This window comes from Sturnus vulgaris, chromosome 2 (genome assembly GCF_052056855.1).
Source record: "Sturnus vulgaris isolate bStuVul1 chromosome 2, bStuVul1.hap1, whole genome shotgun sequence".
NCBI classification, from domain to species: domain Eukaryota; kingdom Metazoa; phylum Chordata; class Aves; order Passeriformes; family Sturnidae; genus Sturnus; species Sturnus vulgaris.
This window is the reverse complement of record NC_142244.1, coordinates 69,286,918-69,313,672: the sequence shown is the minus strand read 5'-3', so window position 1 is coordinate 69,313,672 and position 26,755 is coordinate 69,286,918. Positions and strand designations below refer to the sequence as shown.

General features: G+C 34.2%; 1 protein-coding gene across 3 annotated transcripts in view; it reads right to left on the bottom strand.

Annotated features, from left to right (window-relative positions):
- Positions 1–386: 386 nt before the first annotated feature.
- PIBF1 (progesterone immunomodulatory binding factor 1) overlaps positions 387–26,755 on the bottom strand; it is a 110,468-nt gene continuing 84,099 nt past the window's right edge. For 2 of the 3 annotated variants that reach the window (XM_014870947.2, XM_088159746.1), the window contains exons 16-18: positions 21,002–21,086; positions 3,008–3,184; positions 387–781 (exon numbers count right to left, since the gene is read on the bottom strand). In XM_014870947.2, coding sequence (XP_014726433.2) covers positions 725–781; positions 3,008–3,184; positions 21,002–21,086 — 319 coding nt within the window. In that variant the 3' untranslated portion in view covers positions 387–724. Of the gene's footprint in view, positions 782–3,007; positions 3,185–21,001; positions 21,087–26,755 lie in introns of those variants that run through there. The other variant, XM_088159747.1, reaches the window with a different exon arrangement.

Here is a 26,755-nt window from a genome sequence, read left to right as displayed (position 1 = left end):
TGGGTCTTATTTTCATACAATTAAATATAGTAAGTTACCCGTTTCCCATTACACACTACAGTCCTCACCCATCATGGTTCTATTTTTATTATTACATTGATGTAACTACACTACTGTCTAGCCCCTTAAGTATCAGTGCTGATAATTAAGATGTATTTTATTGCTTCTTTAAAGTATTTTTAATGCCTGTTTGGTTATACAAATGTCATCAAGTGATAAACTACAAATCAAGGCCAGTAAGAATGTTTTTTCCCAGCTGACATGAATTTCCTTCATAGAAAGTATGATATAGTTTGATACTAATGCATGTATATTTTGAAAATTTCCATTAGCCAAAATAGTTGCAAGGAATGTGGCATGAAACACAGGGTCCAGGAAAAACAATATAAAAAGGCTGAAACATACGTTTATTTGAACACTCTGAATAACACATCCTTTAACTGCCCAGTTTTATAATGTGTACAATACACTAATGTTTATTTATCTTTTAGAATTCAAATAAATGTTAGTAAAATTATTGCATGCATCATTTTCACATATTTTATTCACATGACAGATCTAGAAATTATTTTATGAAGCCCAAGATTATTTGACAGTTAAAAAAGAAACAGTGAAAACCAAAAAGGGTTTTAACTAAATGTAAAATGGGTATCATTATGGTGAAAATAACTTTCTTTAATGAAAAGCTCCCTAAAGAATTGTTTTGAATAACTTTGGAAAAATCCTATGGTGATGTTTTCTTCTGCAGTTTTTTGTACCATACAGGTGCCTCTTTATTTGTCTGTAAAAGAAAGAATATTTAGTTGTGAGATAGTGAACAGATGAAAAGCATGCAATCTACACAATTTAAATAATTGACACAAGTCTTCCCCCTTCCTATGTAGTTCACAGTTGAGTTCTTTGCTTAAATGCAAATATCAAAAACAAGACTACGCATTTAAAGTTACTATTACAACATACCAGTAATAAAACCTTCCTATTTCCAGGTTATAAAAAGCAGATTATACGGTGAAAACAAAATAATTTAAAAAATACCTGTCACAATGAAAACAAGCATCAACTGTGCCAGAAATAGATTTCATTTGAAGTAACATCATCTGTGTTTTCCAGCTGAGAAATGAATGGATCTTGGAAAAGAGACCTTAGGTGTGCCAAAACTGACCAACACTTTATGCAAAAATATAGTTCTTAAAAAATTTTTTTAAAAATTGAAAATAAAAGAAAACAGTGGTTTTCTAACTCTGTAGAAAATATTTTAATTGCAGAGAATTATCTTTGAGCAACTTTTCTTTGCCTTCATAATCCTATGGGTTACTGCTACACAGTCAGGATTGCTTGTGGCAAATTCAGTGGTTTGAATAAAATAAAATAGCTTAAGTTTTAATAGAAAAAAGATGAATCAAGCGGAGGTGGAACAAGGTAAGGACTATTCTCCTTCCAGGGCTGGGTATAATCTCTTGAGTTAGTGAGCACTGTCTCTGTTGTCCTTCAGCTTGTTCCTTTCTAGTTCCATTTTCTGACTGCTCTCTATTCATTCTTTCCTTCAAGACTTAAAAAGCATACAATTTGAAAATCTGCTTTATTAATTTTGAAGATTTCAGTTAGAAAAACAAATCTGCTCTATTTGTACAAGCTTTTAGAATTCTGGAAATTGACCTAAACTGGCAGGATTTTCATAGTACTGATTTTTTTTTCCCGTCTAAGAAGAAAACCTGTGCCATCTGCCCATTTTCAATTCCCTACTCCAAAGTTTGCAAAGGCTAGAGTTTTTTACAGATAAATTGGTTACAATTTCTTAATGTAAATGGAGTTTTTCTGGATTCCTACATAGTTTCTATATCCCTAAGTAATACAAGACAGATTATGCACTGAAATCCCAGATCATCTGCACAAACTGTTTGCTTATGTTTTGGATCAGTGAATAGTTCAATCAAAAACAAAGTTTGGGCACTATGATTTAGCACTACCAAAAGGAATATGGATGACACAGCACTGGATAAGCCTGTGTTTAGTATAATAATGCAATTCAAGCAAAATTTGAACTAAAAATTTGATTCTTAAAATCCCCCAATCTCCTCACATCATGTCCCAGAGATGCTACCGTTTCCTGCTTTCTGTTATAAACCCAGTATGTGGTGAGCTACACTACAAACCTTGTATCATTTAAGACACTGTATGTTAAAGTCTCCACCAGGAAAGAAAGAAAAAAGGACAAAAGAAGAAAAAAGATTTCTCTTTGGACCAAATCAGCACATATGTTATGCAGTGTGGATACACCCAGTCCACCTCAGAGAAAGGTAGCATCCTGAAGTTTGTAAATAAGTCATGATTTGTTTTGTGATTCAGCATTGCAACTTGGCTGTCTTGAATCTATCAGTTCAGACACAGCCATAGTCAGAAACTTCTAAACCATTTTCATGAAGCTTTCCAGAAGCACTAAATCTGAAGTGGGCCGCTTCAAATATTAAAATCCAAGCTTTTAGTTTCTGAAGGAATAAAACAGGGTTTTATAATGGTTTCATAACATCAGGCTTTCGTAGCAGAAGATATATCAATACTGGTGATCTATTTTTAATCTATATTTAGATACATATGCACATACAAATTAATATACATCAAGTAAAGTACGCAGAAATACACCTATTTCTTCACTCCTGCTTCTCAATATGGATATGCATAAAGCTCACTTACAGGCATAGTAGATTTAAATTAGTATACATGGTCTATGAATCCCTACAACTACCAAAATCTTACTAGCCACTCAGTATTGTAATACAACAATGGTATTTTTTTTAAAAATAGATCTGGTTTGCTGTGAAGTTAAGATTTTGAAAGTAAACAAATTACTAAAAAACATCACAAACTCTAATTCTTCTCAACATTGGCTGTTTCCATAAAGAGATGAATTAATTATGCATCTCCCTGAAGGATAAATCTACATTTTTCTTTTTAAGAAGTGAAGAGAACCATAACAAGTTTTGGCACTTACTCTTATCATAGTACTTACAAATAATGTTGGCTTAGGTGTAAATATATTTTCTTCTTCATGTTCTGGCAGCAGTTTTACCAAAGGGTTTGATCTTCTTCCAGTTGCCCTTTTTACATCAATATGAGACTGAGGTAGATTTTGTTCATAGCGTTTACCATGTAGAGTAATAATAATCTGCTTCATTGTGGCTAGTTCCTATAAAACCACAAAAGAACAATGCTAAGTTATTCAGTTAAATTACATTTGAACCTATAAATATTTATTTGTTAATAATTAATTTATAATCACTAAACATGGATTGGTAAATATAAAAAATAATATATACTTTCTATAATTAATTATATTACTACTTTAATCCTAGCAAAGTAAGAAAATAAAATAGGCACAGAGGATTTATACAACTCAAATTTTGTCTTGCTTAAAGGCTGTAAAAGAGAACATTTACTGTGCAGTAAGAAGGACATTATTTCTTTTAACTTAGACTTCCATTCCATTTAAAAGAATTCTTTTGTATTTATTTTTTTCAGGCTGAGGGAGTGTACAAATCTAATTTGAATGACTGAGATGACTTTCACTTTTGAGCACTAGGTCTTGTACAGAAATTTTATAAATACATTACTAGAAATATTTCTTTATATCCAGATTGGAAAAAAAAAATCAATGAAGAACCTTTAGAGCATGTACAGCAAAAAGAAGATCAGAATGGAAAAGAAGTTTTGTGAAAAATGAAAGTTCCAGTGTGGAAAAAGGAAAGACAACATATAGAAATGTAGCTTTTTTTGGATATCCTAGTTATTTGCTTTGAAAACAATTTGAATTAAAAATGTAATCTTTCCTTAATATTTGGCTGAACAAAACAGATTACTCAAAATGTACAGTAGAGTGAGAAAGGAGAAACCATAGCATTTTCTGACATCAACTGGACATCTTCTTTTGTCATCTTTCACCACGCCTACCTCCTAATGTTCCCCCTCCACCCCATGTAATAGGTATGATGAATATAAAATAAGTTACAGAATTTAAAGCATTAACTATTATTATTATTATTACTATTAGTAGTATTATTTAGAACATTCATTGTAGTAGAATTAGAAAAGCAAGATCAGTAGAAAAGTCTTTCAATGTAAATTTTAAGACAATTTTACATCTTTAAAATATTAATATTTTTGTTTGTTTGCATTTTACAAATGAAGTTGTCTTCAATAAACAACACTGTTACTGTATTAGCCTTATACATCATTAACATTCTGTCTCATCTCTCAACCAGAAAAGGGTAATTTGTGTTTATAGCTGAACAACAAATATTTGTTAAATCTTACCTATTTAATACCTGCTGGAAAATTATATTGATGCACATAATATTTTCACTGAATTATGAGTATTGATCTATAAATATCCCCTCAGCCATTTAAAATACTCCTGCCATATACCTTCGCTATGTCCACTCCTTCCTTTAATACAAGAAACAAAGTCAAAAGAAACATGCTGAAGCCTTTAAATTGTTGAACACTAACTCAGTTACATGAATGGAAGTCACACTCCACAGACCAGCTTTGTCGAGTGTACAAATTGTTCTTGTATCTCAGTCATTTAATATTAACTATTTGCATAATTCAGCCATGTGTGGTGGCATGTTGAAACAGCATGACTGCAGAGCAGCTGTTTAAAAGGACTGCATAACTGATGCCAACATGTTTTTCAAAGTTGTAAACTCTGCAAAGATGTTGCCAAAGCAACACATAGACAGAATTTCTTGATGAAAATAACTCAAGCAAGTATACAGCAAATAAATACACCATCACAGGAGATTAAATTGTACATAAACAATGTTTTGACATTAGCAAATGGTGTTCCTATACTTAAACTGTGTTATTCTGTGGACCAAATAGCTGCACGTTTGAACAAGGCAAAACGCAAAAACTGTCACACAGATTTATTTCAGAAACAGAGTTGAAACTTGTATGTGTAGGGTCAAATTCTCTTGTGTCAAGATCCACTTGGCAGTTTAAAGTCTTCTCTACTTAATAGAATCTGTCCTGTGCTTGACAGCACTGTCTGTTTTCAGACTTGGAATAAGCTCTGGAGAGTCAGCTCTCACACAGGCTTCCCTTGTGACAGGAGGATTCTCTAATGTGAAGCTATAGCAAGGAATGACAGGGAGTGGGGGATTAAAAATTAGTCCACAACGAAGAAACTATTTTGACATCACAGCCAAATTTATCATGAAGATTTAGCTAAGGATGCCTTAATATTTGTTCTGAACCCCCTCCACATTTAAGAAAGACCTTAAGAAAATTGGCAAAATAAATAGCACAAGAAATACTGAATCTAATAGAATTACTTATATGTGTGCAGCTAAACATGGAAAGAAAATTGCCCCGACATATTTGCAAGAGATTTGCTGTTTTCAACAAATGAAATACTGAAAACAAAGCTCTGTCTTGAACTGCAGTAATTTTAACCATCTCTTTAGATTTCCCTGCTCCTGAACACAATCTTAATTCTTACTTTCTTTTAATTTTAATTTTCTTAATTCTTACTTACTTTTAAGGTCCAAACCAACAGTCATGAGTACCTGCTACTGCTGGCATGCTATCTTGATTCTATGAGTATTATTTTCCAATCCTAAAATCCAGCAAGTTGGTCTAGAAAGCTAGCAAGGAAACAGCAGCTCTGGAGATTGTACTTAGCAGAAATATGTGAATTGTTCCAGTGGGAAAAAGACCTTATAAAAGAAGAGGAAAATAGGCAGACGGTTTAAAGGAGGTGGGAAGAATCTTTTGTGGAGAAGGACACGCACTAGTTTCAGGATAAGCTAAGTAGAGGAATATGTGAAGAGAAATGGATAATTAAAATTCTTCTATTTTTTACTGTGTCAAGTCCATGTTTCTATGTCCAGGCAGAGCTGTGCAAATTGTTTACTTACAATATTACCTTCAGTTACTCGATGCACTGTAGAAAACAGTGTTGCTAAAGCTCTGCATTTCCCAGTTTCTCTGGGTAAGTATTTGGTCTTTGCCATGCTGGCTCCTGGGCATATAAGCCATGCTACGCAAGCTGTGTGTCACTGTGTTGAGGCTTCCAGGTCTGAGGGCTTTGGTGAGCCAGACAGCAATCCTTCTTGGGAGGATTATAAGTACCAGCACCTCTGAGTGGATTCACACAGCTCCTCCCTGGGCTGGCTTTACACCTTTGGTCTCACTGTCACAAACTACGGGAACACAAGCACCCATTCACCACTTACGCAACATTCTGTGGGGACGTGGCAGTACGGATACATGGAAAACAATGCAGTTGGCAAAAAAAGGTGGGTTAAGATGACACAAGGGAAAAAGTAACCTATGCAGCTGGCACAAAAATAGTGCTTGTATATAATTAGTGCCACTCATACAAACAAGTATCAGGACTATATTATTAAATATTTTGAAAGTCTGTCCACAGCTACCTGATGAATTTTTGTTAAGGATGTTGTTCTGTGTACCAGCACAAGTCCCAAAAATCTAAGTAATGAGCTATGTGACACATTTAGTGGGATTTTACTCAAATTTAGAACACCTAAATTGCTGTTATCTTAACATCACTATCTAACCACAAGCTAAGAATCTAACATTCCATTATGGACAATGTAGCTTGGAAAGTGACTCCATTCAGAAGTGGGACACTATTGGTGTTGCAACATTAGCCTTGCTGATTAGGCTGCTGTTAACTATAAAGCTCAAAAAGATACTACAGACACCTTCATTTTGATACCTAAATTTAGTTGTGATAAGCTGAATCCATTTCTCACCTCACTCTCCTTATCATTTACTTTTCTCAGGCTTCTATTTCGCCTAAAACAACTTCCATCCTGAATAGCCAGTGTGCAATAATAATTCCCCTTGCACACAGATTTGAAGTATCAAATTATTTTCTTAAAAAGAACTGTGTGTTTTGAACAAGCTTTCACACCACAGATTATCTACTTGCCAAGTTTTCTAAAACATACAGAGATTCATACTTTAGGACAATCTAACACTCTGTATCTTACTTATGGATATCAATTCATATTTAGTAAAGATTACTTGAACTATAAAAGAATTATTTGAAAATTCTGCATACCTAACCAGAAAGGAGTTGGAATTGAAAGCAGATGCTTAGAATGAATGGATTGAGAACACTGAGAGTGACGTAGCAGGAGGTGAAGTAAGGTAACATGTATTGCATTGTAAATAGTATCAGGAGAAACTACTTGCTTATTTCCATTTATTTTTGGTAAGTTATGTCCAACAACCTTAGTTAAAAATAGCAAAAGCAATTTTGTGTGCCAATATACAAGCAGAGAAGGAGATATAAATGTTCTACTCAATGATCTTAGAGGTCTTTTCCAACTTTAGTGTTTCTATGACTCTTTATTTTGAAAAATATACAGACAAAGGATAGACAGCAGTCTTTTCCACAGTGTCCATTAATTAAAATGTTTTCTGGTTTGGCATATTTCCCAAATTCTACCTTGCTAATTTGTTAGGCTAAATGCTGGTGCAGTGGAACTAACTGAAAATCACCAAGCTTTAAAATAGTGTTAAAGGAACCAAACCAAAGAAGTGCAAGAAATTTTTAAAAGGTAAAGTAAAAAAGAGCATTACCTGCTCATATTACTCATACTTCAGAAAATTCAGAGACTTTTTAATGATTTTTGAACTTAAAGTAAAAGTAAAAAATAAGCTGTAGGTTTTTAAAATAGATTTTACCTGTCTGTTATGGATAACTGAAATAGTACCTATTAGTTTTGTATAACAGATCAGGAGATCAGTTAATACAAGGGATAAAATTTGATTCCTTTAACTAGCAATGCAACTAGAAGATAAGCAAATGCAAAAATAAGGCATGCAATCATATAAAATATCTATGTATTTTGAATTAGATACTATAAAGGGAATTCTATTAATATTGGTTTTGATGTCCTTGATACATGCTCAAAGACAGCAGCTTACATCTTCCTAATTCAAAATTAATAGAATATTAAGTATTATAACAAAACCACGACTTACATTGTCAAAGCAAAATGAAAAAGAACTGTCTTATGTGAGAAATGACTGTGGCATAAAAAGGTGGTCTTTTACCATGTAATTGATGAAGTATGTGAGAGAAATGCCTACATTAAGCATTGTAATCAAGTATAGTATCAAGATAGTAATTTCATTTTTTTTCAGTGAATTGTCAACAGTATAAATTTTTTTTCTTTTTATCTCTGTCATTTAACTATAATTAAAGGAAGAAGGAATCCTCTGTGTGCACTCAAAAGCTTGCAGTAGCACTTAATATTATATATGTATATATATAGTTATAGTAACTATGTAAATTTATATAAGCAGTTAATGAGACATACCTATATATCATACTCTGGAAACAGATGCAAAATAACAGTCTCAAGAAAAAGTAACTGACTAACAGGAATCAATCACATACATGTAAATTCTTAGGTTATCACAGCAGGGAAGTCTTTCACCTCGAATAATCTCCGTACAGTGATCTTGAAAAGAGGCTTTATGTAGATCAAACCAAACAGTTGGAACTCCTCAAGTAGGAAGAGATATATACCTATATAGTCTCAAGACAGCTTGTTCTAACGATAAATTTAATGGCTTTTTTATATCATTAAAATCACAGAATAAGCCAATGGGTGTCAGATCCATCTGACTCTTTCCTTATGAGCAGTTAAGCTCATGTTTACTGTACACAGGTAAATGTTCTCTAAAGCAAAAGCAACCCCGATAACAGTATGTCCAGTTAACTGAACCTTTATCATGTCAAGTGGAATTCTACTTTTAGCTCTGCATATAGAATTTAGGAATTCTATATGCAATTTACAACTGCATATATTTATGAATTTACAATTGCAAACTTTACCTTAGATTGTAATTCCATTTTGAAGCAGAGAACTCATGTTGTGGAAGCTGAACAAGAGATGTCTGCCCTAGAAAATATATCAGGTTCTGGCAGAACCACTGAATTTTGATGACTGACAAGTGTTCCCAGAGAAGAACACAGCATAAAAGAATAGCAGAGAAAACCAATTTCACTGTTAAAATCAGAAAAAACAGCTGAAAGAGGGATAAAACTAGAGGTCTCCTCCCTCAGAGATGCTGATCAAAAGTTATGGTCTCTCAAAATCTGTGAGTCAAGCACTAAGGTGATGATTTTAGATGTGTATTCTCACTCCCAATCCGTAAGTCTCGTGTACTGTGAGAGCAAAGCATGTATGGTCAGGATCTCCCCTGGAAAGCTGGTATTCTTCACTTTAACTGCCATATGGTCCCCATGTGGTTAAACTATAACTCAAAATAAAATATGTATCCAGTCTGGAGTTTGACTGTACATTCCCCATGTATGAAAGGGATTGAACAAAAATCTGTTTCACAAAGCACACCACAACTTGAGTCCAGAGTTGTCCAGAGTCTCAATGTGGAAGCCAAGTAGTAGCTTTGAATGTAGCAGCCTGGTGACTATTATGGCTGCATTAACTTCTAAAATCGCATTAACAATAAAAACATTAGAAAATACAACTGAGGGAAGATAGCCATACTAGGATGAAGAACATGTTCATGGCAAGTCAATGCAATCTACCTTCACATGCATGTTTCTTCTTAGTTATTCAGCTATTGTAGTCTTCAAACAAGTCTGCACAGGGAAAAACAGAGTTCAGAAATTGAAGCTACAGGTTTGTTAAAGAATACTGATTTGAGAAACTTAAACCAGCATTTAAGAATGTTATACCCATTTGGTAGAGTTCTGTAAAGAGCATATTCTGGAATGATTTCTCAGTCTCTGAAGAATTAAAAGTTCATGTTCAATATCCAAATGTTGAAGAGAAGATTCAGAGAAAAAAAATTATACTTCTAAATCTCCTTCTTGAGGGAAAATGATCTTAATCTGGAAAAAGGCAGCGCAGGGTGGTTCAGAAGGAACCATCTTCACAGTTGTCAGTCTCAAAGTGTTCACTATGACAAGCTTAATGGGCGTATCAGGTGATGGTAGAGAAAATACTAAGGATATTGCCCTCTATGAATCCCTGTGCAGTCCCTTACTTGGATCTCTCTTAGACGCCTACTGTAACTTTTGTGAAAGTAAAAGTATATTAAAAATAAAGTTATATCATTTCATTGCTAATACTAAGGTGGAGAGGGATGTTTGTGAGAACACTGATTACAGAGTTATAAAACTCTGGCTTTGGAACACATAACTGGATACTTGGTTGGACTTCCTCACATGTATCTTTAGACATTTTCAGTAATAATATTTAAACCTAGGCAAACTAGCTTGTCTGATTCCTCTATACTGCTGTTGGTGAGTAATTCAAAAGTAATATTAATTCTGCTTATTTTAAATGAGGTTATGGTAAATCACACCATAATAGTCCCTGAATTTTTTTTTCTGACTGCAAATCCCTACATGATTTTCCTATGCAAATACCTACATGATATGTTTTTAAAATTTGGCAAGATCCATCTCTGCTAGTTAGTCACTTGTCACTTTGTCACAAGTGACTTCTCAGATGATCTTTACACTGGCAGTACTCTTTGACAGCACTGGAGTTCACCAGTTAAAATAGAGGTAAACAAACGAAGTTCACTGTATGAATCGTTGGCATAAACATATTTCTGCACAACAACAGACTAGATGACTGAAACAGAACCTGGTTCCACCTTTCAACATATGCCATGACTTTCATACAGCACTTTGAAGTTTGAGTATGGTACTCAAACTTTGGAGTGCACTAGAGAAAGCAGACATATGTGTCATTATCAAGGAATGAGACTCTCAAGCAAAAGTAGTACCTACAATGTCTCCTCTTCAGAAGTGCTGACAATTTACACAAAGAACTATTTTAGAACTGTCCTTCAGGGGTTTTATTTCTGCTGGAGACATACTGCAGAAGAAAGCCTATAGCCTGGAATGAATTATCCATTGCCTTTTTTGGCTGGAAGCAGAAAAAAGACCAACACCATTAAGCATGAATTCACAACACTGGACAGTAACATTAATGATGACAAGTTGTGAAATAGGAGAAAGAAACTGCAGAAGTGCCATTTTGAAATGACAGCAAAATGAAGCAAATGGTCAGTCAGTCCATTCCATTGTTTAAGACTGCAGATGGACAGGAAGCAGTAACACAGCTGGTGCAAACTCAGCTTCAAAAGTGGAACTCCTTGAACTTGTGCCTATCAGGAGTAGAATCTACATCCATAATAGAGCTCAAAGAAGACTTTAACAACTGCAGTGAAATCAAGAAAACATCACAAGTCATTGTACAATCCTTCAAATAAGGCAGAGTGTATTTGACATAGTTGCATCCTAATTGCAGCTGTGCTGGAAATACAAGAAGTCAGCAAGAATTCCAGTGTGAGAATTGCACATATGGTCATCTAAGGCACATGGATACACACTGTAAAGCTGGAAACTGGAAGACAGTATGAAATGTCCCAGTAAAACAAATGAACCTGATAACTGGGTAGTGGAAAGATGCCAGACCATATGCAGAATTTGATAGCTTCTCTGCACTACTTAATTCACTAGTTCTCTATATCCCAGTATATATAAAAACCTTAAAATGAACTGACAGATCTGTGACTATATGGATCTACAAACTACTTCTAGTTTTACAAGGTGAACGCATTAGAACTGTGGCAACAATAAAATGTCCCAGTCACTGCAACTGCAGAGAACAGCCTCTGTCTTTTTAGATAGATAAAAATCTTGGCCTATTTCAGCTGTATCTTAAATTTGTTCTTAACAGTTTAATCTTTCTAACTTCTTAACAAAAATAGGAAATAATTTGTCTCATAATCAGAACTAGCATGTTAAATTCTTAAGTTTTTTTCACTTTTGTATTATAAAAATACATTTGTAATTGTAACTAGGACTAATTTGCCAAATACTTCTTTTTTTTAATCTGAGCCATTGTGACATTCATTTACTCAATATTTAATAAAAAAATATACTTTCTTGAGTTAAGTTCACCTAACAGGAAATGGATGGTAACATGCTAATGTGTTAAAACAGCCTTATTTTCATAAATTATTATGTAGAAGAAGTAACTGTATTTTCTCAGAGGTAATATTCTAGTTTAATTCTCCCTGTCTTTACTGTTTTTTACAGAGTATTTAAATTCACTTTTCACTTGGCAATAGTCAAATGCTAACATTAAGTGAACAAAAGTAAAATTTTTACACAACTGGATATGCAGTAGAATGAGACAGAAATATACTCAGCCAATACAGGAAAAAAAGAATATAATAACATGGGATACATGTTGAGAAAATCGGAACAATTTCAGATTAATCAACAATTAACAATTGCTTGTTTAAAAGTTTATCCCTTTAATTGATTATAGCTTTCTCAAAACCATCTAATTTAAAATACATATGCCAATCCATCCCATAATCCATATATATGTTGCATTTTGCCTATGAAACCTCCTGTTTAGTACACAATAGCTTACTGTATACCACTGTGAATAGAAAGATAATTCTTGCAAGAATATATATGAAAAATAGAAATACATTCTGAATACATTCTGAGCTCAAAAAGAATCAGTGCTGTTAAGTACTTCCTCTTCCTATATTCAGTATTATTTGGAATTCAAGTTTTATTAAAGCTTGACAGTAACAAAATAGATAATAAAAAGATGAGAAATACTGCTTAGGAGCATATTTTTCTTTGTAAAAAATGAGCCAGAAGCTTCTCTACACTCATTTAGCAATGTAAATGTCACTTTGTTTCTCCAAGCTTAAAGCTGAGAATAGCTCCGGGGCTTACTTGTGATGCAGAAATGTTCCTGTAATCTACTTAGAAAACATGCAGAACATTAATAGAAACTAGAATCTTGGAACATAAACGTAGCATAAGAAAAATGATAATTACTCTGTGGCTTAACATTTAAAAAGAGAGCTAAGCATTGTACATCAGCATTTTTTTTATATAAAACAAGTTGCAGCACATAGATGAGCAGGAAGTCATTCACTTTAGAAACAAATACTTTTGACATTATCGTGTATAATCTTTTTGCACAGAAAAGAGGGGGAAGAGGCAGAGATTGTTTGAAGGCACCTGTTACCAATCACATCTTTTCATTCGTGTCTTCCCAACCCCTGCAGATACCCCTTCCTTCCCCTCTCCCCAACAAAGCAGTTTTTTCCTTTTATCCACTAAGCTTCCATCCCTGATTAAACACGTACTGCCCTCCCCCTTATGACTCCAAAGCTTTTTATGAGTGTCTGAACTTCTCTCCACCTCTGTTTTTTTGCAGATGGCAGCTGTTGCTACTCTCCAGGTTCTTAAATCCAACATATTGGCTTTCTGTCCTAGGTTATTCCTAGTCAATCTTCTTCAGCATAACTTAATTACAGCTAAGTATAGTATTAGCCAGACTTTAAAGTATGACTAATAATGAAATGCTGAAAACTCATCTGGAATTCTCAAGGTCATTGCTGAGATGGAATTAAAATCTGTGCACAGAGGATTTAGCAGTGAGGAGCAGTCCCCAAAGGCAATATTAAAGTAAGAAGGACAAACCTGGTAATATAAAGTGGAATGGTCAAAGTAAGGTAAAGCAAAGATACTTCAGGACATCCTGCATTTCCACAAAAGAAGAAAAAAATAATAAAAACATCTGACTTTTCTTTCACTCTTGTGGGCAAAAAATCAGGATAACTATTGAGAAGTACTAGGATTTTGTGCAGGATACTGGCATAAGATGAATGCAAACAGAGAGACTACTAGATTCTCAAACACTGTGAACATTAAAATTTTGGAACAATGTCATGGAATTCTGAAATTCATACAGCCATGTTTCAAATCTAACATTCATAAACATTTATCTAAATCCTTGGAAATCTTAGCCTGATAATTTATAGAAGCTTTTAAAAATTGCCTAGAGGCCTTCACAAATGCTGCATATCCTAATATGACTCATTAGCAACTGTTTCTCATCTTTATCATGTGGACTCTCCGATCTTAAACACACCTGGAAAATGCATTTGGCAACCATTTATCAAAAACTAAAACTAAGTCAGATTTTTCACATTTTAAAGATAATGAAATTACTATTTTCTGTTCTTAACTTCATCTTTCTCACACATTCTTCTTCTCTACACAATTCTGCCTTATCTCCTTTTCTTGCATCCCACCACATCCTCTGTTTGCTTGGACAAAATAAGCTAGACCTTTAATCTCACTCACATAAGACGTCCAGCCTGTTGTGAAATTTATCGCTTTTTTTTCCACCCAGAAAATACTGCATAACAATACAAACTGTCCATCCGACAGATTAAATAAAAACTTTTTTATAATTTACATTTTCAGTTTTTAAGATTTAATCTTTAAGATACCAGCAGGACATTGGAAAGTGTCCTTTTTCAGGAGACACTGATTAAAAAGTGAATGTAAATTCTCAGAATGATACAAAATGAAAATGTAATTGTTTGTAAAATTGCTTCCAAAATTCAATCAGTTCCTATAAGAAGAAGACTTAGAGAAAAGAGTTAATTTGTGTCTAGTTAGGAAAAATAAACAAAAGGAGATTTTCTTTTCAGGCTTTTGAACTGAAACATGTAAGAAACAAAAAACGGCTGTGAGTAAGATACTGCATTAGGCCACATGAACTCTTAACCTCTTCCACAAACGGGAGTTTTGGACAAAGCACCATTTCTTTTATTTTGATTATTGCTTCTGCAAAACAGAGATAGTAATAGTTTTCTGCTTAACATGTGGGTTTAGTATTTGTGAGACAGGTGTTCAGTTACACTGGTGAAGGCCACAGAAATATTCAGTTAATAAACAGGATTATTTTGTTATTCATAAATGGTGAGTTATACATCACATGTGGAATGCTCTTCACCCGCCAATTGGAAAGTAAGTTCAACATGATAGTCACTCAGGCAATTAGCATTTTAATATTAACCTGGCAGACCTATTTTCAGCAAGAACAGCTCACTAAGAATTTTTATGCTTTAATATGTTTTAAATAGAATTAGAGCTTGAAATGGTTAACCAAAATAAATTTTAACCCGACCTAGTTGAAGATTCCTACCAATTCAGGTACACATATTTAGACAGATTTAACACTCAATTTGAGTGACAGAAAAATTTACTGACAGAAGCTAACTAGATTTAAGTCAACAAATAGCAATCAAACTCCATGTTTCTGTAGCCATATAACTGATTGATATCAATCAGGTTTATTTAAACTACTACTACATGTTTTCTACTTTGTCCCCAGCAGACAGCCAGAGCCTGGTTTCTAGTTGCTAACTTCACTTGAAGAGCTTTGGCACAGCAACACATGAATGTGTCAATAAGGCAGGTGACTAGTTTAGCAAGTTTACATTCTAGCACTTGTATGCACAGCTGCTAATGTACAGGGAGTGCACAGATGTGTAAAGCAGACAAAATATCAGCAGGTTGCCATATCTTCTTACCTGGTGTATAATATTCATGGGCTGATAATGAATCATGTCTGCATAAACAATTGCATTGTAGGAAATTAATGGCTATTGTAAACATCCTGAATTTGCAGAATTTATGTCATGAATATATTATTCTTCTATTTCTTATGACAATGATTTAATAGTATTACTTTTTTAGGCTGAAAATTACTGTATTGCCAGACTGTATCACAATACTGGTGATTTCAAGCAGTTAAAAAAATAGTGTAAATGAAGTCCTTTATATTCATACAAACAGCAACTAATCTTAGGACTTGAAGGAACACCTATTAAAGTCTTCTGTTGGTGTCTCTTACACCACTGTCTCATTTTTTGTTTTAAGGTCTCCTACAGTATTTCTATTTGAAACATAAAAAGAACTCAATTTGTTCTACTTGCTGTTTTTTTTCTCCCTAAAACCCAGTGGATTATGAACTTCACGTTAAATATAAATTACGTTAATATAAACCCCAGCTAGTCAATTTTCAAGATTTTAGAACTCAGTTTCTACAGACTGTTTGAATTGGAAAGCTAAAATAGATTTAATTGTGCACATTATTAGTTTTCTTTATTATGACACATCTGCATCTTAAATTTCCGAAGAAATAGTACAATGCTATACATCAAAGCATAGCAAATTTATAACCTCTTAAATGTAACCTCAGGAAATTATTACTAGAACTTCTTGCCAAACATCTGAGTGCTGACAGACTGCCCTTCCAAGTTTTCATCTGAAGTTTGAAACCCAATGGTTAAAGTCTAGATTTGCACTTCTGATGTTACAAAATACTAACAACTGCATCAAGCATGAAAGGCAATGGAATTGCCAGGATCACAGAGCTCATGGTAAATATTTCTTTTAGTCGAAGGTTGATTGTTGGAAAGAATAAAAAAAAAAAATCAAAAAACTAGATAAAAGGAATCATGTATCAAGAGCTTCACCAAAACCATTTAGTGGATTCATCCCACTTAACTTTAGCACTTAACAGAGAACTGCATTTCAGTGCCTTTAAGTTATAGATGCCCGTTATATGCAGAAAAGGATAACATTTGGATGCAGATAAAGGATGGCACAGAAGCTGGTGTTCTATACAGCTTTGGACACAAAATGCCCTCTTTATCACAGGTAAGTAATATTGACATATAAATATTTTTACTTGTCTTTTTTCTTTGCTGGACTCTTTCCAAAGATCATTCAAATTGGTAACTTAGACACTTTTGTAGGGGTTTTTTTGCCAGATTAGGTTTCTGCTTAGCAATTTGAATGGTCCTACTGCAGCATTAGTAGTGTGTCAGAACTGGGAGGAGGGAGGAAGAGAATAAGGAACAAAGTGGTAAGGCACTGTTACAGCTATTGGGTCAACTCAGGAAAGATGTGTAATTTTATCTGCATTTATACTTTGAAGAAACAACTTTCTTACTCATTCTTCCCTGACTATACAAAGACACGTGGGCAGTAAGTTCCAAAGATAGGGACAGATCATGCAGTTAATTAGTTAGTGGGAAGAATTAAAACTACAAGCTGGGGTTGGCTTATTCGAGTTAAGAGTGTCGACAGTGTAAAGTTCAGCTGATTAAAATGAGAACACAGACTACAAATAATAATGCCTAAAAAAATTAATCTGGAGATCTGAAATATTCCTTTTTAAAAAACCTCCACACTATTTACTGGAAGATTATTAATGGGAGACCCCATTGTTCTGCCAAACAATGTTTCATGCTTTTCTGATGGATCTGGAGAAACAACTAAATAATACCTTGACAAAACATATAAAATATCCTATTCCAAAATCAACTGAAAAATCTGGCTGCATTAACTTGCTGTCTTGCACTAAAGGGTATACAAATGGCATCAGAATACTGTGCATCCCAGACCCTTGTCAAAGAGACAAGGGGCACTGGGAAGGCTTTATTATGAACCTTCAGCATGATCTCAGCATCATCCTAGACACTGATCATTCACGTTAATGCCACTGAACTTCCTCTAACAGGAAAGTTTGCATTTAACCACATGAAGAACACTAGAAATTCTACCTTAGCAGCTGATTCTCAGTGATCTAAATGAAAAACTAGATTAAAAGGTTTTCCACATTCATTTACTAATTAATTCAGACAAAAAAGGAAGCAGCTGGCCAAAAAACAATTCAGAATTTGGTTCTGAAAAAAATCCCAACATTCTTTTTTCTCTTTTATAGGTGGACAGAAGCTTTAAAGGCTTTGCATAATCAAATAACCAATTTTCACTTTGATTTCCCACAGCAGAATATAAGATTCATCAATAAATTAGATGTCTATATAATTTGAAATAATGAACTATTTTATGAAATTAACATTTAGTGTAATTTTTTCCTGTAATAAAAGAGCTCATGTAAGAATGCTACAGAAATTCTTCCGAGATTCAAAGCAGAACTTTCAGCTTTCTTCTTCTAAAATTAAAAACTGTGAAAAGAGAAGATTAATCATGAATATAAGTTCTTTATTAAAAAAGTGTATAAAATGCCGTAGTTGTCTCCAAAGCAGCATTATGAATGTAGCTGATATCACAAAGAGATATTAAAAAAAATAAAAATCTTCCAACTCCTCAAACTCTAACATTCCATTAAAAAGAGTTAATACAGTCTGAGACCACACAGGCTGGAATACTTTAAGTCAAAACTGTACACCTATTGAAACACTTCGCTGGAAGCCAGCATTAACATTGCTTTGGCAGTTTGCTTGTATTTTCAGCACTTACTTTTAACATACCTAAACTTCATATTATCTTAACTATGAAGATCTTTGGTTTATCTATTCAAGAATTCTAATGTTTCTACTTGCAAACATGAGAGCAACAGGGTAATTGCTAACAAGACATGACTGTTTAGTACGTGCAATGACTGAACAAGGCTGATAGTAACCCTGTTACATGATAGCATGTACCAAACACATAAACCCATAATTCATCTTTGTTTTTTTCAAATTGTATGAATCTGTATTTACAGGTTGCATGTCGGTTTTATTTAAAATCACAAACTGTTTAAATGCAGTTAACTCTTTACTAACCCAAAGTGAGAAAATTTGTATTCTTTATTTCTGTCAGCAAGGATAACTACTGAAAAACATGATGTTACTGCCTATTTAAATATTTCATTAAGATGGCAAAGAAGTGTAGTCAAAGACTAACTTGCTATCCTGTACAAAGATTTCAATACATGAGATAATTGCATTTTAGAGAAATTCAGAAAGTGTAAAACTACTGGAAGAAGTTTGCATTTGAAATAAGAAATAAAAGGCTGCATTAAGAATAAACAGAAGTGACAAAAGTTAAACTGACACAAAACCACAAAAGCTACCTGTTCTTTTCAAACATTTTCCTGAAACAATTTTAGCTTATATTTTGTTTCTCAGGAGATTTTTTTGTGCCTTGTACTGGCACATTTCATAGTTTTCTTCCCTCAAACATGTAACTTCTAATACTTCATTTTTAGTATTTATATCTTTTCTGCAGAGGTATCTTTAAAAAACATTATCACTGTTTGACAAAAACAGTATGACTAATATGCCCTATTTTTTACAGATGTAAAAAGAAATTTGAGAAAACAGTACTAATTTTGGAAATATTTGCTCAATTTCTTAACATTCAACAAATGAGGAACATCGAAGAAGTCTGTTTCAGACTCAAGTATTTGCTTTTCTTTTTCAGTCGAGTCTTCCTCTGTCAGCCTTCCTTGATAGTTTGACACAGTTTAAAATTTTAAATGGTTAAATGACACAAAGAAGCAAACTAATGCATATCAGGAATAGTTTATGGGGGTACTACAGGGGCTAATGTAGTTTGGATGTGAACAATGTTGCATAGCTTTAAGTTAAAAATGTTATAGTTTTCTTAGAAATCATGCCAAAATTTTTCTTTTATCACTTTCTACTGTTTTTAATCAGCTGCAATGCATGCTCATTGATATGACACTACTAAAACTAGGCACTCAAGGTATGACTGCTTTGTGAGCATAACTAGTTGGCAGCACCCCTGGTTGGGAAAGAAAGAGTAGGGATAGGAAATTTTGAAAATTAATTTGAAATTAGGCCAAGGGCCTATCATATTGGAAAAAAACACTACATGTCCATACAAACACGTCATGTTTCCTCAGAGTATTTTTCATATCATTAATGTAAGAGTATGATAAAGCATGAATATAATGCTAAGGTTTATAAACTATCTATAAATGTTTAAATCTGATTGGTTTGGAACTCAACAAACAGAATTAGTAGTTTTCATTTAAGTTGGGACTCACTTGGACTCAGCTGTCAGTGAAGCTGTTTTGTTTCGATTCTAACAAAAAGGAGTTTTTTAAGTGCTTGGGAGAGACAAAACTAATTTGGACCAATTAATGACATGGATTTTGATTTACTGATCTAAGAAGGGAATGTGAAGAATAGCATGAACAGGAGAAATGGGAAAACAATTTTGGAGGTGGAATGAGACTTCAGGAGGTGGATAGTCAGTTTTCCATGAAAATAATGTATTAAAATGAGTGATAATCCAATCTCTGACAGGATAATTTAGGGGACTTGTAGCTTCCTTGAAAGGAATCTATCCATCTTTTCTCTTACCAGTAAGAGAATAGAAAGATGTTGTCAGAGAACTATTGATACACCTCTACAATCACCTTCTGAACAGGTAAGTGGGTAGCTAGGTCCCATCACTCTAGCTATAATTTGCTCTGTTTTTCCTCATATTTGTAATTCCTGATTTGCCAATGTTGTATTTTCTCTGCAAATCCTTGCCAAAGCATTCAGCAGTTCTGGGAGAAGTTGCTTAGGTCAGATTTTGGTTTTCTATCTTCAATACTTTTCAGCTACAGAAAATTCTGTGATATTAATTCCCATTCTCAGACTCTTGCAGTAAACTTCATTTATTTTCATCTTTTGTTTCAGACCTTTAATCTGCAGATTTTCTCTCATATGCCATGACGTATAAGTCTCTGAAAACTGTTTAGATAAAAATCTTGGCAAGAGCCTTCGGAGTTCCCTAAATGGCACAATTTTGCATACTTTGAGATTTGAGAGTGTATTCCAGTCCAGTAACACCCTGACTCTTGCTCGGATGAAACTCAGGTAAATACAAAAAAGTACCCGACTCTTCTCGGAAACCTATGTAACTATGATCTTGTTTCCTCTCCCTAACCTCTATTTTGGAGTTGAAAAGGAATTCAAAAGAGTGTATGGGAAATAAATAGAACAATGCTTTGGTCCAATGTTTGGCTGCAAGGATTGGGGAGCACAGAGAGATCCTGAGGCATACTGTGGCACATGCAGACCTTACAGATTCCATATATATCAATTTCATTGTCTTTATCTAGATTCTTCTTAAATGCTTGCAATTGCCAAACACCATTCAAGGCAAAAGAAAAGAAAGAACAGAGACAATAAATCATCAGAGAGAATTTAACAACTGAGAGTACAACTGAAACCCCAACAAATCAAACCAAAGTAAACAATTTTTTTTCTCCATGGTTTAAGGGCCAGTAGCAAAAAAGTGCAATTATGGTAGTACTGCTAAAAGGAAGATTACCTCACGGTCATTTAGAAGTCTCTCCAAATCTGCTGTCATTTGATTCTTGACACGCAGTAAAGCTGTCTTTTCTTTATTTAAAAGACTGGTAAAAGAGGATAGGAAATGCAGTAATAGCAACAGATAATCTCTTCTAATCTTGTGTTCTGGATGAAACATGCATTTTCTAAAGCTAAATACTAGCAACAATAAAAATCTGCTCAAGTAATTGTATCAAATGATCCTTCTCTATATTCAAGCACTGAAATTTTTATAAATGGGCCCAAATGTACTGATACACACATCTTATTTTAGTCAAACAGAAAAACTATTCAAAGCCTTCATAAAAATACTTTTCTTTGGTTTTTTTTTCCTCTAAAGGGTAATTTGAATGATCAGAATCTTCTACTATAATTTACTGGTTTCTTCTAGGCAAAATTAGATTATTTTATAAGCAAAGTAAGCCTCCTTATACCTACACTTCTGTATCAAATGTGGATTTCTTTGTTGTATTAGTCACTAGCAGTAGCACACTGTATGAACTCTTTTTATACTACTGTATTTAGAATTCTGAAAATAGCAAATACAAGGAAGAAAAATATCCAGCTCCTCCCCCTTTAGCTGTGTAGTTTCTGCAAAAACTGTAAAGGTATTTTTGTTATTTTATATTTTTTTATTCCAGGATAATGCATGGGATCAAGTCTGTCCTATGAACCAAGTATGAAAACTGAATTAGCATGAAGATGTGACTTTATAGCAGAATGTAAAGTTTAACTCGAATCATTCTTTATCTTCATAGTTATAGAACATGAACATTTGAAATGTTTACCATACACATTGTGGTTCCAGGCAGCAGTTCTATAATAATTAAATGTATCTTCCTATTTAGACACAGCATCAGTTTCTAACATTAAATTTTAGACTAATGCATGCATAATACCAGTATATAATCTATTTTGTTAAAACAGCCACAGAGATTTTCTTGGAAGACATGTTATATATGCCATTAGCATGACTTAACTAAATAGGTTGTGCAATATAAACTGTAACATAAATGAACAACTATGAAAAATGCAATTCTGCATATGGAATGCAAATATGTAATACCACAAACGGGTCAGGAGTTCAAAAGCAAATATATTAAAATTTTATAAATGGAGCAATTACATATGTTTCAAACAACATTTATATAATATGTCCAATATTTGATCCAGAAATGATCAACAAAATAAATCAATCTTTAATTGGCCGTGTATCATCCGCTTGTTTCAAATAAGCAACATCATCCTTTGCCCCAGAGATTTTCTGGCAGTTCCTTACAAGCTCTGTATTGTAAATTATGACTGTCAATTCCTTCTAGCCATTCATTTTCAGAAAAAAAATGTATCCTTCTGCCAAATTGCTCAGTTGTTTCAACTATTTAAAAGAAAAGGAATAACATTTAAAAAAACTATAAAAATATTTTAAGATTTTCAAGAGTTTTATATTCTGTCACATTTTTCATCATGATGAAATTGATGTATCTTCTTTTTCTTGGGTTCATGTGTTGTAACTTGCATGTCACTTTTTCTTAGATTTCTGTATTTCCTAAAAACATAAACTAATCCTTCTAGAGGCTCACAAACTTATTAGAGAAGCAATAATACAAGTTTCTTTATGACTTAAGTAGTGTACTGAATAAGCATAAGCATCAGTGTTCATGACTGAACCAGAAGTTCATGTTTGAGGTTCAGTTTCATCTACATAACAGAACCTATTCTACTTATACTCCTTATACCTTTATGACATGAGTGATCTAGGTAGAGCATTTCTAATTTTCTTTGTTTATAGTCAAATATAGGACACAGATTACTACATCAGTAGTAATTCAGTAGCACTTGGTGTGTTTTCTGTCATACACATTGCTATAGAATTAGCAAAGCATGTGCAGACTTTAGATTTCGTAGTTTTGCAATACTTATCATTTTTCATCACTGCAGACAGAAGGGAATAATTAATGTACTCATGAAAGAATACTGCAAGAGGCATATACACATTAAACAGTGAGAAAGCACTTACCAGACAGAATGATAATATATAACAAGGTTAAACAGAAATACCTTCTAAAGTTCCATCTTGGGAAGAAGACTGACCATTTCAGTCTCTGGTTTTAAAATGTTCTGAACCAGCATCTTGGATAGCAGCCAAGAGGTTCTAACTTTAACCTACCTTAAACTCCCATTGAAGAGTAGTTTAACCTAGTCCAGGTTTAACTGGCAGTGTGACAAACCAGAGAGGAGCTTTATAATTTGTTTTAGCTGACCAAGTGAGAACTGTTGAAGGATCATCCTTCCCTCACCACATCCTGGTAACCTACTCTTTCTGTTGGTACTAGAAAATTTGTCACCTTATAAGAAGGTCCCTTCACTGATCTGGATGGACACTGGAGTCTTTTTAAAGGTTATCTTACACATGGATCACCAAAATAACTTGATTTACCGTGTACTGCGGAGACCTACAACTGAAGGAAAGGATGAGCTGCTCCATTTGGTGATGGAGTGCCTCAAGTGCCTTGCTATGATTCTGAAACCACCATCTATGAGTCTAGGCAAACCAGTTTCACACTGGAGCTTAAAGGTTGTAACTTTCATCTAAAAAGATGAAACCATGATGTGCTCCACAGTCCTGGTCACAGATGGCCTCACCCTGAATGTGGAGAAGGTGCCCATTGTGAGATGTCATAAAACTGTGGCCTCAAAAGTCCAGGTTAGAGAGTTAACTGAAAGGCAGTGCAGGTCCTGCTTTTTCTGTGTGCTTTTCCAGAAGAAACCAAATTGTCTGGGAGGATATCCAGTTTCATTCCATCATGCTTTTAAAGCCTAGCCAGGTATGAATCCAGGTACCAGGAATGCAGGCTTACCATAAAATATTGTCATATGGACGCACATTGCTCATAGCAACCACTGGCTTGTTTTGTCTTGCTTCACTCAGGATCTAAAGCCAAGGTAGCTTGGATATTGTATGTAAGACATTTTTAGGTAACATGAATTTTCTGGAGAATGGATACTAACATTTCCAAAGTTTCAGCCTTATAAACTCTTTTCCATTTAGGCAAATAAACCATTTTAATGCATAAGTGTAAATATACTAGTTACTATCCTGTTCAGAAGCTTCTATAATTAGATATTCTGAATAATATATTTATGCTAGACACACAAAATAAACATGGCTTTATATAGGACTGGATTTTATTATTACTTCTATTCAGCTTAAAAAAAAGTATGTTTCTTTTTCAGTGAACTGTGTACTCCAGATGCTGTAAGAAAATGGATTGTGCCTTTCTGTTAATTTGCCCTTAGAGCATGAAGTTAAATAGTCCAATGTTTAAATTTTTTTTGCATTTTATATTCAGAAACAGTATTACCATTGAAAAAACAAAATACAAATAGTATATATAAAGGTTTTGTATATATAACTGAATATATAATATAGCTATATAGTGAAGCTATCCCTTGTCTGCAAATTACAGATGAATAGCTCAAAGTAGGCAGTTAATTAGTCTAGGTCAAATTCTGTTCTTAAGTGACATAGTTTGAAAGGAAGGTATAAGATGTTTTGCAAACAAAAGTTCCTTAAAAGAGAGAATACATGACAAATCAGTGATCTCTCATTGTGCAGCTAAATAACCACAGCTCAGATTTTTAAACAGATTTAGAGAATATTATTGCTTAATGATTTTAATTAGAATGTTTCATAAGGTTTAAAAACCTACCAATGAAGTATCCAAATTAAAATAACTTTTTCAAACTGTGAAAAAAAACCCAAACAACTTTTTAAAGTTGCATTACAGGTCAAAAAAATGTATAAAAAGGACACATTTCTATATATTTTGCTTGGAGCATTTCTCTGGTAAGCTGCACTACTATTGGAATAAAGGTGAATATCTTACAGAATGGTAATGTTCTCATAAAAAGCTCATTGCCCATTCTTTGGGCAATAGGAAAAACTCATCTAACACTCTATGCCGAGCTTTATGTTTGGATGGCAATTAGAGAACCCAAAATGTTTAGGTAAGGAACATTTCAGTACAAAGCTTCTTAGTGAGCAAAATCCTTATATGGCTTCTGGATTTGCCACATAGTTAAGGCTTTTGAGTAATGCTTTTGGTAAGTGAACCTCTTTTAAAACCAGCCATTGGTCCTGAGAAATTTGAGTAACTGCATTTAAAATAAATACCTTCTCTTTATGAATGAAGTCCTTTTAACATCTCCAGTTATTTATAAACCTAGATGTTTTTAGCAGAAAATTATGTACTAAAACTACAATTACTTCACTACACACATGAGAATGAAACTCTAGAGATTTGTTTTCCCACAGGATGACATAGTTACAAGCATTTCTTTTCAAAAAGATGCTAAATGTGATGTTTTCATTTCTGGCTAAAGAACTGTATGCTAGAGAGATTTCTTTATAGCAGCAGCAAGGAGTCATCCTCACACTCAGCACTGCTCTTATTAACCATCACTATTTACTTTTATTAACGAGAGTGCTATGTGGTCTAATATAAATAAGAAGTTACTTAACGGAGTATTTTGAGATATGCAGACCACATATAAATTCATCCTGCAGATGCCCTGTCACTCAATACCAAGGTTTTGTATCCGAAACATATCTGCAGGTGCATGGCTCAGTTCGGAAGCATATGAAGTGTTCTGCTCCCAGAGCCAAGTCCTGTTTGAGGCCAAGTGACATCACAGCCTATGGCCTGCCTGAGGGAATCCTAAAGGGATAGGAATGAGAGTGGGAGTGAACATCATATGTGAGCAACACATGACAGAGCCTCCATTACTCCTAAACAACCTCTCCTTCTCTTTGAGTGGTAATAAGCTTGTGCCTTCACACTCGAACCTCAGCAGTGGTATCAGCACACCTTTAATAACCTGGTGGTGGGACCCTAAGTTGTTCATGCAAATCACAGCCCAGCTGAGCATTTACCCCAACCACAGCAGCTCTTGCAGCTCCTATGAAGGTACGGCTAAAGACACACAGAGCTGTGTGAAAGATGTCCAGAACAGACACACTTCTCAGCAAACTAACAAAGTAACTCCAGCTCTGCTGGATATACTACTTTAAGACTTTTATTCTGTCTGCTAAGTATTCTGTTTCTCTCCTTTCAGTGAGAAGTTGAATAGGGCTTTGAGCAACCTGATCTAGTGGAAGATGTTCTACCTCCCATGGCAGGGAGGTAGAACTGGGTGATCTTTAAAGGTTCCTTACAATCCTAACCACTCTATGATTCAGTCTGACAGCTACTGACACAGGCAACCTTGAGCACCACTTGAACAGTCCTTCCAAGCGAGGAAGACATTTTGATATGAAGGCTCTGAAAGACAGCCTTAGCTCTATAGGGACACTTAAGGGATGAAGGCCGATAAGCTGCTCTAGTTAAACTTAACTTTTGAAAACCATGCTGGAAAGAGACTTAGACGAGTCTGCAGGACATGTCAAAAATATTATATCAAAGTGATCTGCCTGAATCTTTCCCATTCCTCTTGCAGAAATAGCTGCTGTCAGAAATGACACTTTAAGAGAATTAAGAGTGTGGAGAATCCCGAACACATCTGTTGACTGTTAAGGGACCATTATGTAAGTAAACTTAAACCATTTTGTGAAAAATTGATGAAGATATGGCCCAAGAACATCCAAAATGAGATTTCTGTCATAGATAGCCTTCCTTGTGCTTGTCTTCCACTTGTGCTGATTCACAGCAGAAAACAGTCTGTTTCATCACAGAAT